Source organism: Rhinolophus sinicus, chromosome 14, assembly GCF_057876585.1.
Source record: "Rhinolophus sinicus isolate RSI-liver-muscle chromosome 14, RSI-T2T, whole genome shotgun sequence".
Lineage (NCBI taxonomy): Eukaryota > Metazoa > Chordata > Mammalia > Chiroptera > Rhinolophidae > Rhinolophus > Rhinolophus sinicus.
In genome coordinates this window covers 139,157,805-139,172,712 of record NC_142514.1, presented here as the reverse complement: position 1 = coordinate 139,172,712, position 14,908 = coordinate 139,157,805, and the positions used below count along the sequence as shown (strand labels likewise).

Genomic DNA, 14,908 nt, shown 5'->3' with positions numbered 1-14,908 from the left:
CAGACCACTCAGGCACTGACGCAGAGGCGGATGGACCGGGAGGAAGGGCCCAAGCGGACAGAATGAGCTGCCAGAAAGTCCAGGTCCCCAGACATGGGGTGTGTATCTTCTACAGGGAGTGGGAACAAGGAGGGGGAGAAAGCGAATGGGACACTATTTCTGAAACCCCTTTGAGCATCCCCTCTCAGGCTCAGGGGTCCCCTAAATACTCTCCTAGAAGTAAATATGGTTTCTAATGGTATCCAGGCGATGGTGGTATGTAATATAAGGGCTGTGAGACCCAGAGAAGGCCTCAGTCTCCCTGTCTGTACAATAGGCAAAGGTTGGACAAGGTCTGTCAGGTTCAGTGATGTCTCCTCTAAATGGCCCCCTGTCTCTGGAGCAGTACCTCAGCGCTATCACAGGTAACAGAGGAGTACACCCCACAGTCTGTGCCCCAAGGAGCAATCAGGTAGTAACTGAAGGCCAGGTGCAGACAGACAGGGCATGGCTGAATGACAGCTCAGGTTTCTCCCCTAACCAGTGCTCAGAGTTCTCTGCCTGGGCGAAGGAGACCATTAATAGTCTCTTAGAGAAGACTATAAGATGAAGGATGGGGCAGGTGGGGGGGGCATACAGGACATGGGAAGGGGCAGGAGCTCTACTTTCCTGCCTTTGGGTCAGGCTGTGAGCTCAGAGCTCAGGTGGCCACCCAGACATTTTTCTAGGAGTGAACCTGGGCAGGTGTCTATAATTAGCCAGTCTCTGAGGTCCTGTCAAGCCCCTGGACTCCTGGTAGATGGCTCTGCAGGGCCCGTGGAGTAAGGGTGGTCTCTTAGGGGCCCCCTAGCAGGTCGTCCTGCTCCATCTGGCCCCATTCAGCCAGCCACCTTCATGTGCCCTCCATCCCGTCAGGTCTTTCTGAGCACCTGCCGTTGGGGCTGGGCCAGGGGCTGGGAAGGGCCGTGACTGTTGAGATCCTCTGCCCCTGCCTAGCCTCTAAGCACCACTAGCCTCTGTCACCTTCCCTGGGTTCGTATTTCCTGGGAGTTTCCATGTCTGTTACTCTGGGTTACCTCTCAGGGTCGGGGATTCTAAGATCATACAGTTTTAAAGCTCTGTGTTTCTAGTAGTGGAAGATTCTCCGGTATTTGTGTTCTATTATTCTAAGATTCTATGCCTCAACTGGTCTGTGATTCCCAAAATTCACATTTCTAAAGGGCTAGAATATGGCCCAAGAGTCTATGAAATCCCTGTCTCCCAGTCGTTAACGTTGATGTGCTTTTTTGGAAGAATGGCCGTGGGTGGGTCAGGAGTAGGCCATGGCAATGGCCTTAAAACCCAGGATTTAGGACTAGTCTATTGAGGTTTGCCCTGGCGGGAGGCCCCGTCCCCCTGGGTCTTCAGGCTCCCTCTGCAGCCCCTGTGAGGCCCGAGGTGACTCAGGTTTCCTGTGCCCTGTGCCTCTCCCTCCGGAATCCTCCCGGCTCATCTGGGAGCCGCTGGTATCCTCCCGCATTCCTGGCACCCCAGGCCTTGTGACTCTACCTTCACCCTGCTCACCTCTCTAAGGTAGATGGTCTTGTGTGATCATTCAGTTCAACCCCCTCTGTCTTACAGATGGGGAGACTGAGGCCCAGAGAGAGTTGAGGCCGTGCCCAGTACCACCTCTCCCTGCATTAGTCTGTGCAAGACTAGGTCTTGGCCCCAAAGGACTGAGGAGAGGCCCCCTCCCCAGCCTGGTGCAGATAAGAGCTTCCTCAAACTTCGGGGCTGGAGGGCCCTTTGCGGTGATTTTGCTTGAGTGGTTTTCAAATTGTACCCCTCAGAACCCCAAGGGTGCTACTATAGGGAAACTGAGGGGAGGTGTCCCCAACAGAGCTAAGGGCCTTCTACGCAGCTAGACAAACGCGTACACACACACACACACACACACACACACACACACACTTCAATCAGACAAGTTCAACTTTTATGTCTTTTTATTCCAGTTATTTGAGTGAGATTTCAACTGGGAAAAGGATTTTGTTGCTAAAAACCAGTTTTAAAAGCACTGGTCTAGTCCAATACACCCATTTGACAGAGGAAGAGACTGAGGCTAGAGAAGAGAGGCGATCGGGTGATTGGTAGCTGATCTGGCCCAAGAGGCACCATGTGAGAGTCTTCTCAGTGTCTGAAACATCCTGCAGTGGCAAGGAGGGAGTCCAACAGTGGCAGGAGTTAGACACATGGTGTCTGCACCATACTGACTGGCGTGTGAATCCTGGCGCAGCCACTAACTAATTCTGAAATATGTAAAATGGGTATAACCAGAAAATCTACATTTTGGGTTTTTTGTAAGAACAAAATGAGGCAAAGTGGTGAGGTGGATAGTTTAATGGCTGATGCAGAACTTCAATAAGCAGGCATGCTCTTTCTTTGCATCTTTCTCTGATCAGACCAACTCTTAAAAGGAAACATAACAGAAAAATGATATTTTTTCTAATTTTCCTTTTATATGCTTTTCTGTATCCTACTTCCCCTATATTCCATAAAAGGTTTAAGGCAGTTTACACCAAAGGCATGTACAACACTAGTAAAAGAGTGGGAAATTAAGCTAACATGTATTGCTTAGTCTGTACCATGCACTGTTCTAAGCCCTTGATGTATTATTTCATTTAATCCTTGTAACCTACCTATGAAGTAGGTTCAGTTACTACCCCCATTTTATACCCAAGGAATTGAATCACAGAGGGACTAAATAACCTGATCACGTGGCTAGTGAATGTTAGAACTGGGATTCAGACTCAGGAAGAGCATTGCAGAACCTATGTACTGAACCACTCAATCAAGACCAAGAAGTAAAAAACTAGAAATAACAGCAAAAGGTATCAGAAAGAGACAGAGAAACACAGAAGCGTGGACCACAAAGATGAATTCAATTGATAACCACTTATTTGGTTCTGAGCTTTCTGGCAGCCAAAGGAAAGTGAGGCATGGCCAGTTGCGTGAATCTCGTTATAAGAAAGCGAGAAGCATGTCACGTTCCTCACAGAAGTTCAGATCTCCAGGCACTCTGCTAGAAAACACCATCTCCCTCCCATAGGAGATAGGAAGTTGAGCAGATAACCCCATCCCTGTGGCTGCTTCTTGTGACCACAGGTGATGGAAGCTGAAGGCTGGCAGAGAGTTCCACATCACTCGCCAGGCTCAGCCCTGACTCCATGGGGCTAGGACAGAACCCCAGGTCAGAGCCTTCCTTCTAGGAACCCAGCTTCCTCTGATGTTCGAACAGCTCCTGGATCTCTGGAGGCCCAGTAGACAGTGGGGCCTTCCATGCACTGGACCACACGGGGATCCGTGTTCTGTGGGTTTGCAGCAGTCAGCACACAGCCCCAAGAGGGGAAATTCTAACCAGCTCCCTCATCCCAGCCTGCTGACCTGGGCAAACCATAGCCAGATGGGTCATACTCCAATCACTGTTCTGAGCAGAGGCATAACGTTTCCTGTTTCTGGAGCCCACTATGAGTCAGGAGTCCTCAAAACAGATCTGGGAGAGAGGGGCAGAAACATGAAGAGCACAGAGACAACATTTAGGAACAGTCAGAGCTCGTGGTGTCCACGGGATAAAGCCCAAGGCCCTTAGCTTGGCCTTCCAAACTGACCAGCTCCTGCCCCAGAGACTTCGGCCGTAGTCAGGTTGGTTTCCCTACCACCCCCCACACACACATACCAGGCCCCTTGCTACCATCACACTTTTGCTGTACTATTGCCTCTGCTTCCGTACCTCTCCCTTTCTGACAATCCAAATCCCAAACCTCACTTCTCCTTGGAAGGGAGGACCCCCAACCCCTGAAAGTCTGTCCCTCCCCTCCTTTCTCCAATCCCTGTGTCCTTTCTCATAGCATGAGACGGGTGAGGCGGGGCTACTGTAGGACCTGGGTTTGAGAGCCTGCTCTGCCAAGTGCTCCCTGGGTGACACTTCCCTTTTTGGGGCCTTAGTTTCCTCTTCTGTAAAATAGATGTGGTACTAATCCCTGCACCAGACTGTTGTGGGAATTCATTGACAAGGTGGATGTGAAAGTGCAGTGTAGACCATCTAGGATCGTCCATGTGGCCACAGACGACACTGTGGTTGTTTTTATTGTTTACTTGAGGACGAAGAGTCCTAGGCAAGGAACTCACAAGATTCTGCCTGTCTAAAGGTCTAGCCCGCCCCTGCGTGATAAGAGAGGCTGGGAAGTTATCAGTCTATCCCAGCCTTTCCTCCTTGCATTTTGGGGGCAGTATCCCACACCGAGCACCCCTCTTCCCACACAGGAGCCTCGCACCACCCTGGGAGGTCCCTCCCACACCACTCTCCCATCGCTTGGCCACGACTGAAAAAGGAGCAAAGAGAGTCTCTCAGTCTCATTCGGCAGCATGTCCAAAAGAAATAGTATGTGAGCCACCCAGCTAATTCTAAACATTCTAGTAGCTATATTCAAAAGTAAAAAGAAATTAATTTTATTAATATATTTCTTTTAACCCCCCTATAGCTAAGATATTCTCATTTTAGTACATCATAAATATAAAGAATGTCGGTGTAAGAAACTTTCAGAGCTGTAGAGAATTTTTGTAAGAGTTTATTTGAGCCCAAATTGACAATTGCCTGGAAGTAAGATCTCAAATGCTCCGTGGAATGAGTTTCAAAGTTTCTTTCAGTACACTTGGAATTAGGGAGGGAATGTAAGGAAGATTACACGAAGGTGTGAGAAAGCAAAGTATAGGATACTTAACAAGATCATGTGCTTCCTTGAGGGGGGTTATGCCTGCCAGGAGTCTGAAAAGAGGATTACTCTGGCATTTTAAAGGTGTTTTAACCTGGGTTCAGAAGAAAAATGGACAGGGCTTGTTTAAGGCAAAGATAAAGCTTTTACTAAAGAAGATATAGGCCTGGGGCATGACTACCCACCATGACCTGCTCAGTTAGGAATTTGTGATCAGACTACCCTGTGAGGTTGAAACCAGAGGGCAACCGAGTCTGGGGCTCGTGCTGCCTGTGCCACTCAGCCAATCCACCGACACAGGAGCTGGGCTATAGGATAAGCGTTTATTATCAGAGCACCAGTGGTCTGAGAAGGCAACAGGGTAACAGCTCCAAAAATTGCCTTAACATTCTCAGACCGCCTTAGGGCACTTAAGGGAAAACCTGAGCGTTCCTCCTGAGGCTACGTGAAGGTTCGGGGGTCTGCATGGAGCCTTCCCTCTGGCAACGTGACTCTCCGATGGCGTCAGCAATCCAGGAACAATGATGGGAGTAGCCTGGAAAGAATGCTAGACCATAGAGATTGTGATCAATAAACCTAAGAGTATTAATCATAAATTTCAGCGTAATTTTCTAAAGCAGGGCACGGGGACAGAGGACATTCCGAGCTCAAGCCGCAGGGGAATGCTCTATTGTTAAGCTATAGGTCACGGAAAGGTGAGGCCAGGGAGGCCTCTACTATGGGGGTCCCAACTGGGCCCTCCTTCAACGGTACTTTCTACCCCTGGATTTGTCAGTTTTATTAAAGAACCCCCCTTTTTTTTTTACCACAAGAGGCACAACCAGAGGACCCCATGTACGTTTTTCAGCCCAAACTGGCCTCTCCTATAGTGTATTGTACCCGAGACCAGGGAGAAGCCAGCCTCTGCTTGCATGCTCCTAGAGATAGGGAACTCACTTCCTCCCAGGGCAGCCTCATCCAAAGCGCTCTTTACTTTGGGCTTGTCTTCTTCCATGGACCTTGTTCCTCCTGCCTCAGGCTGCATAGAAAAATGTAATAAAACCAGACCCCACTCGATCACTGGTATTTCTCTGCCAGGAGCAACTGCTCTAAGATTTCGTTTCCTTATCTAAAAAATGTGCACAGTAATAGTACCTGCATGAAAGTAGTATATTAGAGCAAGCCACCCAGCACTCAGTGACCTTGGGTTTCACCTTTTAGGGTGAACAAGCCAAGTGAATACAGGCTCTGGAGTCAAGCTATCTGGGTTCAAATCATAGCCAGACTACTTACCAGTTGTGTGACCGAGCAAGTCACTTCATCTCTAAGTCACTTGATCTCCTAACAATGGGGATTATATTATACTAATACCTACTTCTGAAGGTTGCTGTGAGGTTTCAATGAGTCAGTGCATTACGGTGAGAACAGCACTGGGCTTCTAGCAAGTGCTTAGGAACAATTAACCACTATTTATCATTATTTCCTTCTTCCTTTCTGACACTCACAAGACTGCGATTGTGTCCCCGAAGTCTTCTCTTTCCCAGGATTAACGACCTCTCTTTCAAGAGTTGCATGCAGGCCATCCTCATCAGGTGGAAGGACACTAGTGAGGGCAATAGAGGTGATTTATTCATGATGATATTGGTGATGCGAATGGGGTGATATTTAACGTGATGGGAATACTCACGACGATGGTGGTTATGGTGGTAATTTTCATGGTCACGTTGGGGATGATTGTCATGGCATGGAATTAACCCCTGCTTATTCACAAAAGGTGAAAGCATTCACAGACTCCACAAAGGAAGTTTTTATTAAAGGTAGGAAGAGAAAAAATGCCCATGGCAGTGTCCCAAGATGAGGACTGTCATGGGCTGTAAGGAGAGAAACCCCAGCGGGGGGTGGGGGGTGGTCGCCAGGGCAGAGTCCAGAGTCTGAGGGTGGACAGCCGCTGAGACAGAGGGGCAAGAGAGAAATACCGGCAGATTCCTTTGGCAGGGCAGGGCCTGATCTGCAGCTGCACCTGACTTCAGGTTAGCTTTGTCTTACATAGGAAAGGGGGGGGTCAGTTAGGCAGGTCTGGGGGCTGGTCAGGCAGGTTTGAGGGCTGACATCCTTCCTGGAGTCTGGTCTGTTTGAAGATGATGTTATCTCCAGACTCTGGACTTGGACTTCGGACTTCGCCATAGCAGCCTGAGATGGCTGCCAGTGTCACTAGTAAAAACTGCGGGTGGGGGTAGGGGGGAATATGTCCAGATGGCTCAGGTGGTTAGAGCACGAGCTCTTAACAACAAGGTTGCCGGTTCAATTCCCACATGGGATGGTGGGCTGCACCCCCTGCAACTAGATTGCAAACGGCGATTGGACTTGGGAGCTGAGCTGCGCCCTCCACAACTAGATTGAAGGACACCAGCTTGACTTGGAGCTGATGGGTCCAGGAGAAAACACACTGTTCCCCAATAAAATTAAAAACAAACAAACAAACAAAAAACTGCAAGGGAGTTGTAAATTGGATTCCTGTGTCTGGGTGCCTGAGGACTAAGAAATTGCTCTTTTCAGGTTAGGATGTTGTTACTTAACGAGGTATGTGTAGCCTTGAGAAAGAGAACAGAGTTCTTCGGTGAATCAGTGAGGGGAGAAACAGAGAGAAAATAGATGAATATCAGGATGGATCAAATTATATAGGTGGCGAGATAGCGAGCTATGTAGTGAGGCAAACTGCAAACTAGCTAAGTTTAAGTTCATTATTGATTCCCTGAATTCCACCCTTACAATTATTATGATGTTAATGATGGTGAGGACAAAGTGTAACCACTGGAATGTCATTCATTCTTCCAAATCCACTTGTTCAGAACCTATAGGGCCAAGAACAAACGGAACACTGCTGGCCCCTGTTGCTGCTGAGGCAGTGGCAGACGCCATACGTTCTCCCCTCCCAGCGCTCCTTTCCCCAGCCCACAAGCATGTCTGAGCAGAATGTCTGGCATCCAGCTGACTGCCCTCGGTTGTGTGTCTTCCCAGGATGAGGATGCCCCGCCTGGGGAGCCCCCAAAGAAGGAGGGCCTAGCCCAGATGGCACCAGACTTGACTGTGATCCAGTTCATCAAAGGTAAGTGAGCTCAGGCCAGGCTATGGGGAGGCATTCGAGGTTGTACAAGGTCCAGCCCCTGCTTGCCTGTCTCGATTCGTCTCCCACACCGATAAGCCCCTTATAAGCACGATACACTCCTTGTAAGTCTTTGCTCAGAAGATCCCCTCTGCCTTGAACATCATTTTTTATTACTATCTATCAAAATCACCCTTGTCCCTCTAGGTCCAAATCAAGTACCACTCCTCTCCTATCCTCTCTCCCTCCTCTCAGCTCTCCAAACCTCAGGACGTCTATATCAGCTCAGACCTGTGCTACGCACTTGTCTAGTCCTTCCCCCCAAGCAGAGAGCTCCTGAAGGCCAGGGCTTGAGCTGGCTCATCGATGACCCTATTCCCACCCACCACTGAGCCCACAAACAGGAGGCGCTCAGTAAATATTTATTAAATTCCCAGGCTGGGGCATGGATAGAGGGCGCTCTGGGTTAAAGTGCAGAAACCTGGGCTTTTGTCCTGGGTACTCGCGCATCCCTGGGCCTCAGTTTCACCATCTGTACAGTGGGGAGTAGACTCAATGATTTAAGATCCATGTCACTCTGATCCTGAGACTATGTCGATCAGTAACCAGGGTCCATATTGTGACCAGGACATCCTTTCTGAAGATTCTGATCCTATCACCACTGATGGAGTGCCTGCTACCATGTTTCCCCGAAAATAAGACCTAACCGGACCATCAGCTCTAATGCGTCTTTCGGAGCAAGAATTAATATAAGACCCAGTCTAATTTTAATAGAAGACCAGGTATGATATAATACCGGGTCTATAATATAATATAATATAATATAATATAATATAATATAATATAATATAATATAATATAATATAATATAATATAATACTGGGTTTACATTAATTTTTGCTCCAAAAGACACATAAGAGCTAATGGTCTGGCTAGGTCTTATTTTTGGAGAAATATGGGATGTGCCAGGCTCTTGTAGGGCCCTGGACAGCACGTCAGAGACCTGGATTAGAGGCCCACCCCCAACATTGACCAATGTACAGTCTTGTGGAAGTTCCTTTCCTCCCCTAACCTGAGTTTTCTCACCTGAAAGATTGGCTACAGGCCTTGCTCTGCCTCTCTCAAGGACTATTGGGAAAATCAAATTGGATGATGAACGGAAAGCCCTTTGTATACTTATTTTTTTTAAAAAAAACTGTACTTATGTAAGGTATAATTACTATTTCAATTACCACTCCTGCCTTACTGTTATTATTCTGACCCTGCCCCAGGACAGAAAATTGAGCTGCCTGTGGTTTAAGAAGGTAATAGCCACTGGGTTTCTTCATGCCCCCACTGAGGACTTTTGCAATAGGAAGTGAATTCTTGGGGAAGTGTTTTCCTAAGACATGATGTTGGGATACTAGTAATCTAGCCCCCAGTTCTCTAGCATTCCCAGGGAACAGGGGCCTGGACCCCAGCGAGCTGAGCCTGAAGTCAGGGGCTTAGAATCCTTAGCCTCATGTCACCCCCGGCTGCTGGAAGGCCCTGGGGTGCGGCTCCGTGGAAGAGCTTATTAATCATTGCTTTGGCTCCTGCCTAGAGGGAAACTGGAGCCCATCACTGACACTGAATCCAAAAACACGTGTCCTGGCCAGATTATCTAGGGTAGACTCAACTTCTACCTGAGACTAGAGGAAACTGAGGCAGGGCTGGCCACAAACACTGTGGCCAGTCAGCCAACTTGGCTCCTGGGCTTTCCCCTGAGCTCCAGAAAGATCAGTCTGACCCTGAGGCTTGGCCTTGAACATCTGGGACCAAGGGAGAAACAAAGGGAGGTAGAATTATGGTTCAGCTGGAGGAGACCTCAACTCTTAGGGGAAGACAGTCCCTGAGCTAAGGAAGGCCCTTGTCTGAAAGGGGAGACATAGCTCCTGAGCTGGGAGAGGCCTTGGTGGCGGGAAGAGACACAGTGTCTGTGCTGGGGGTGGGGTGGGCATCCCTGTCCGATTTAAGACACATAGTCCCGGAAGGGAGGGAGAACCTGTCTTGTCTTATGGAGGAGGCCCCTGTGTGATGAGGGAGACATTGTCTTTGAGTTGAGGGAGGTCCCTGACAAATGGAAGAAATATAGTCCTTAAACTGAGGGGTGACCTGTGCTATCTGAGAGAGGTACCTGGCCTCTGAGCTGCAGGAGGCTCCTGTCTGACAAGGGAGACATAGTCTCTCAATTCAGCAAGGCCCTGGCTTATCTGATGGGGGAGACATTGTGCTAAGCTATGGGTAGCCCCTGCCTAATGAAAAAGACACGCTTCTGAGCTAGAGATAGATGCTGCAGTCTCCTGTCAGGTATCCCTATCTAAGTGAAAAGCATAGCCCTGACCTCCAGGAATTTCCCATCTGTTCTAGGGACAGGCTGCAGATGCTGGAGATAAAGGATGGGTACAAAGTGCACTGCAGTGATTAGCACAGAAAAATGGGAAACAATGAATGGATGGAGCCCTCTGGAGTCAGGCAGCCAGAGACCCAGGAATGTGGGGTCGGGGGGACAGAAGGGGAAGTGGCCCTTATACTAGAAGTCAGGAAACCCCCTGCAACTCCTGGCCTTGCCCTGACCTCTCCAGATGAACTTGGATGAGTCCTTGCCCCTCCCTGGCTGCCCCTGTACAAAGAGGGTGTCTGTACAGCTTGGGCCAAACCCAGGCCAATCCTGGCCAGGGCAGCTTACAGAGGGAGGAAGGGAGGCTGGAGTAGCTACCTGGGGTGAAGTTCTGGCGTCACACTGCCCTGTTTCAAATCCTGGCTGAGTGCACTGCGTGTGTGGCAAGGGACCAGGGACAGGAGACAGGCCTGGGACGTGAAGGAGGGGGAATTCCACAGCCTCAGATCCCACCGAACCTGCCTGGACTGTTTGTCTTTATTTTCTGACTCCCAAGAGAAGAGCTTCAGGCCCAGCCCAGAGGGCTGGGGAATCAGCTGGCTTGGCTCTGGTGGTGCTCTGAGGACAGACAGAAATCTCCCATGACAGAGGCCCTGGTCCTGCTGCTGCAGGAACAGCAGGGACCCCCCGCTCGGCCTAGAGAAGCCTCATGGCTGTCTCTCCCAACCAGCCCAGTCTAGCAAGTGGTTTGCTCCTGACACCCCTTCTGCGAAAGGCCTTCCTCCTCTCTCCCACACACTTTCTGTCTAACTTGTGTCTCCCCTCCCACAGGCAGAAACACATCTCTTCCTCTTTTGTTTTAAGTAAACAGAGTCACACACGTCAGAACAGAAGCATTCTTGGCTGTCACCTTGGCTGCCTCTGCTGATGAAGGCCCTGAAGCCCAGAGCTGGGGACCGACCCAGTGTTCTGGGCGCTTCAGCGTAGCAGACTAGCAGGGAGGAAACCTGCACCCAGGCACCAGTGTAGGAGTCAGCAGGACACTGGGGAGGCCTCACTTCTATTCCTCTCTCTCCATTCGTTTGCCCCTGTTGTGTCCCTACTAGGAATTCCTCTTCCTTCCTGCTCCACTTCTGAGATGCTCCCGTTCTTCAGGCCCCACCTCTGTCCTGCCTCCAGGGAGCCGCTGATTCTGCTCAGGGTTCACCTTCTCTGGAGGTCTTAAGTTCTGCCCCAACATTTTGTAATTTGATCACATATTAGTCTGCACGTCCATTCATTCACTCCCTCATTCATTCTATAAATATTTATTGAGTGCTTAGTATGTACTGGGCTCTGGAGATGCAGCAATTAACAGCAGACAAAAATCCCTGCTCTACATGAAGTTTACATTCTGGTGGGGTGACAAAAAAAAAAAAAAAAGGCTAAATGAGTAAAATGTGTAGTATGTTAGGTAAAGTGCGGTGGAGAGACAGGAACTAGGGGTGGGGAAATCAGGGGAGGGGCTGCTGTCCCATGTTGGGGACACAGCAGGGAAGGCAAAGGCCTGGTTTGGCTTGGAAAGAGCTACAGCAGGAAAGGATGGAAAGGGCTGAGTGAGAAATAAAGGGGATGACTAAACGGAACAGAAGAAATGAAATGAGACGGGATGGGATGAATGAAACAGAATCAGATAGGATGGTATGGAAAAGAACTATATGGAGGAGAATTTTGAATAGAATTGAATAAAAATAAATACAATTGAATAAAATGCAATCTCATTCAATGGAATAGAATGAAACAGAATTTCAAAAATGAAATAGACTTAAATGGAAAGGAGTCAAATGTAACGGGATAGAATTGAATGCAATAGAATTAAATGGAATGAGATGGAATGGAAGGAAGGGAACCGTTTAAACTGAACAGGGCAGGATGGGACAGAAATGAATGGCATGGCTGGCCGAGCGCTCTGACCTTCTCCCCTCTCACCCCCACAGTCTTCCCCAGGGTGCTGCTGCGGACCCTGCGTCACCCCATCTTCTTGCTAGTGGTCCTGTCCCAGGTGTGCATGTCGTGTGCGGTGGCGGGCATGGCCACCTTCCTTTCCAAGTTCCTGGAACGCCAGTTTTCCATCACAGCTTCCTACGCCAACATGCTCATTGGCTGCCTCTCCATTCCTGGCGCCATCATGGGCATCGTGCTGGGGGGCATCCTGGTCAAGTGCCTCCACCTGAGCCCCATGCGCTGCAGTGCCCTTTGCTTGCTGGGGTCGCTGTTCTGCCTACTTTTCAGCCTGCCCCTCTTCTTCATGGGCTGCTCGACCCACCAGATCGCAGGCATCACCCACCAGCCTGGGTGAGTATGCGGAAACCGTCGGAGCAAAAGCATGGGAGAGAGTGGGACAGGAAAGAGGGGTGAGCCAGACAAGGCCAGGTCAGTGGGGTACCACAAATCTCACCCCCCTGTAGCCCCATCTCCGCTCCCTATGGGGTTTAGTTGTGAGCAGTGGACTTCTTTCTCAGGTGAAGGTTTCAGGCAGCACTAGAAGGGGCAGGGATGGAACTGCACCTGGTGGGATAGCTCAGGCCTGGAGATGGGTGGAGGCTGAGTCAGGACAAAGCCACTTTTGGGGATGGCATCCCCAGGGTGGAGTAGTGCTGTGTGTCAGTAGAGGTGGGGTACATCAGGAGCAGGACCCAGCTCAGCCTGAGGAAGGTTTTGCTCCCAGGCAGAGGAAAGGCCAGCCCAGGAGGGAAACCACTCTCCATCCATCGGGGCAAGGGTGAGAGAGGGGGCAAGCAGGGGCTGGGAGGCCCCTATCAGAGAGACTGCAAAGGGACTTCTGCTCTGGGAAGGGGTTGGCCTGGAGACCTCGGAGATTCTTACTTCTTAGAGTGTGGAGCTAAATTCTATTGTTCCATAACCCCCAAATTCCAGAATTCTTTTTCCATGTCTGTGGGGCATCAGCTGCCTCCACCCACACGCCCCCACACCCCGCCCAGGTGGAAAGCCTCTGATGTCTATTTCCCTTCCCTCTCACGCACCACCCCCATACCTTCTCCCCTTGGGAGCAACTTGGAGAGGATGTTGGAAATTACATTGCTACCTCTTCTCTGGAATGATTTCATTTTTCCTGGAAACTACTCCAGGCTTAGGCTGGCCCGACATCCAGCCAGAATTCCTCAAATTTCTGTGTTCCTGCCTCTCCCTGGATGTCTCCTCCCTCTACCCAGGTACTAGCTTTCTGCACCTGGGGCTCCTTCTATGTGACATGGGCAGGGGTATGGGCGAATGGCTAGAAATGCTCAGCCCTGGCCCTCTCTGTCCCAGGTCCCACCTCACTGACCTCTCCCCCATCTTCCTCCCCCCTCACTTCCTTCCTCTCCTTCTCCTTTTCCTAAACAGGCCGCTCTGCTGTCCAGCGTGGGGCCTTCCGTGTGTGAGCCGTGTTCTAGGCACTACAGGGAGGGCTTCAGCCAGGCCCTCCTGAAGCCCCCTCTGAGGAGGGAGCCAGGGCCTTGAAATGATTTTTAGAATAGAAAGTACATAGATATGTTACCATAATTAAAATAAAGGAAGTCAGCCTACACTACATGCCCTATTTCTCCTTTCTTTTCCCTCTCACCTTGACGTCTCGTCTCACCTGTGCTCTCATCTATATTCTTGTAATGTACTCACTGAACTTTGGGTTCTAATTCATTGAACAAGCCTTTCAGGACCAACTGAGCTAATTGAGGAGAATTTCTCATATGCCAGCACAACTAATGACACCAACAGTTGCCAAGAACTGAGAGCCACCAGGTCTTTCATATTCCATCTCATTGGATGGTGGGGAGGGGGATCCCCAGCTTAGGTGACAGACAGAGAAACTGAGGTCCAGAGAGAGGTGGGAACAGGTCGGAGATCCAGACAGCTAGGCAGGTATCCTGAGTTCCACACGCACAGCTCAAATTTTCTAAGAAAAGGAAGTAATCCAGCTAAATCAAGAAAGAAAAGGATTTTTCATCTGAGACTAGATTCTGGGAGGAATTTATTTTATGTTCCCTAAAGAAGGGCCACTGAGGAACGGAGATGTCCACAGAAGCAGCTCAAAGACTCATAGGCTCGTGGGGCTGGAAGAGGTCTCAGAGGCTTCTGGTCCAGGCTCAACTCCCCACTTCTCCCAGGCGGAAGCCTCCTGAAGCTTCCAGCCCATCCCCCTGCTCCCACACCTCCTCAGCAAGGAGCTCAGCACCTCACGTCATGGAGCAGCCCTGACAGTGAAACACCTGTGTGAAATGGAAATCTCTGGTCATTGGTCTCTGGGGAGGGGAGCCTGGCTGAGGGCTGAGGTGGACCCAGCTTATAGTGTAAACGAGGGAGAGTCAGGCTAACCCTGCCAACCTTCTCTTCCCAGCAGCCAGCCCGGGCTGGAGCTCTTTCCAGGCTGCATGGAGCCCTGCTCCTGCCCATCAGACGACTTTAATCCTGTGTGCGAATCCAGCACCCGTGTGGAGTACCTCTCGCCCTGCCATGCAGGCTGCACAAACCAGGCGGCTCCGGACAAAAGCCACGTAGGTCCTGCCTCTGGCTGCTCCTTCCACCTCTCATGGGCTCTACCCATCCCTGTCTCTGTGCCTGTCACCCTCTCCACCTCTGAATGTTCTCACTCTCTGCCTCTTTGTCTATCTCCTTCTATTGGCAGGTATAGAATATTATTCTCTCAATCAGCTTTCATTACCAGCCTAGGCCCAGGCATGAGCCAGGGTCCAGCAGACACCA

At 50.1% G+C, this 14,908-nt stretch overlaps 1 protein-coding gene across 7 annotated transcripts in view; it reads left to right on the top strand.

Annotated features, from left to right (window-relative positions):
* The window catches only part of SLCO2B1 (solute carrier organic anion transporter family member 2B1), a 48,959-nt gene that overhangs the window by 24,812 nt on the left and 9,239 nt on the right, over positions 1-14,908 (top strand). For 5 of the 7 annotated variants that reach the window (XM_019726473.3, XM_019726477.3, XM_074335762.2 and 2 more), the window contains exons 8-10: positions 7,725-7,812; positions 12,145-12,502; positions 14,544-14,700. In XM_019726473.3, coding sequence (XP_019582032.2) covers positions 7,725-7,812; positions 12,145-12,502; positions 14,544-14,700 — 603 coding nt within the window. The remainder of the gene's footprint in view (positions 1-7,724; positions 7,813-12,144; positions 12,503-14,543; positions 14,701-14,908) is intronic. The other 2 variants (XM_074335763.2, XM_019726472.3) reach the window with 1 other exon arrangement.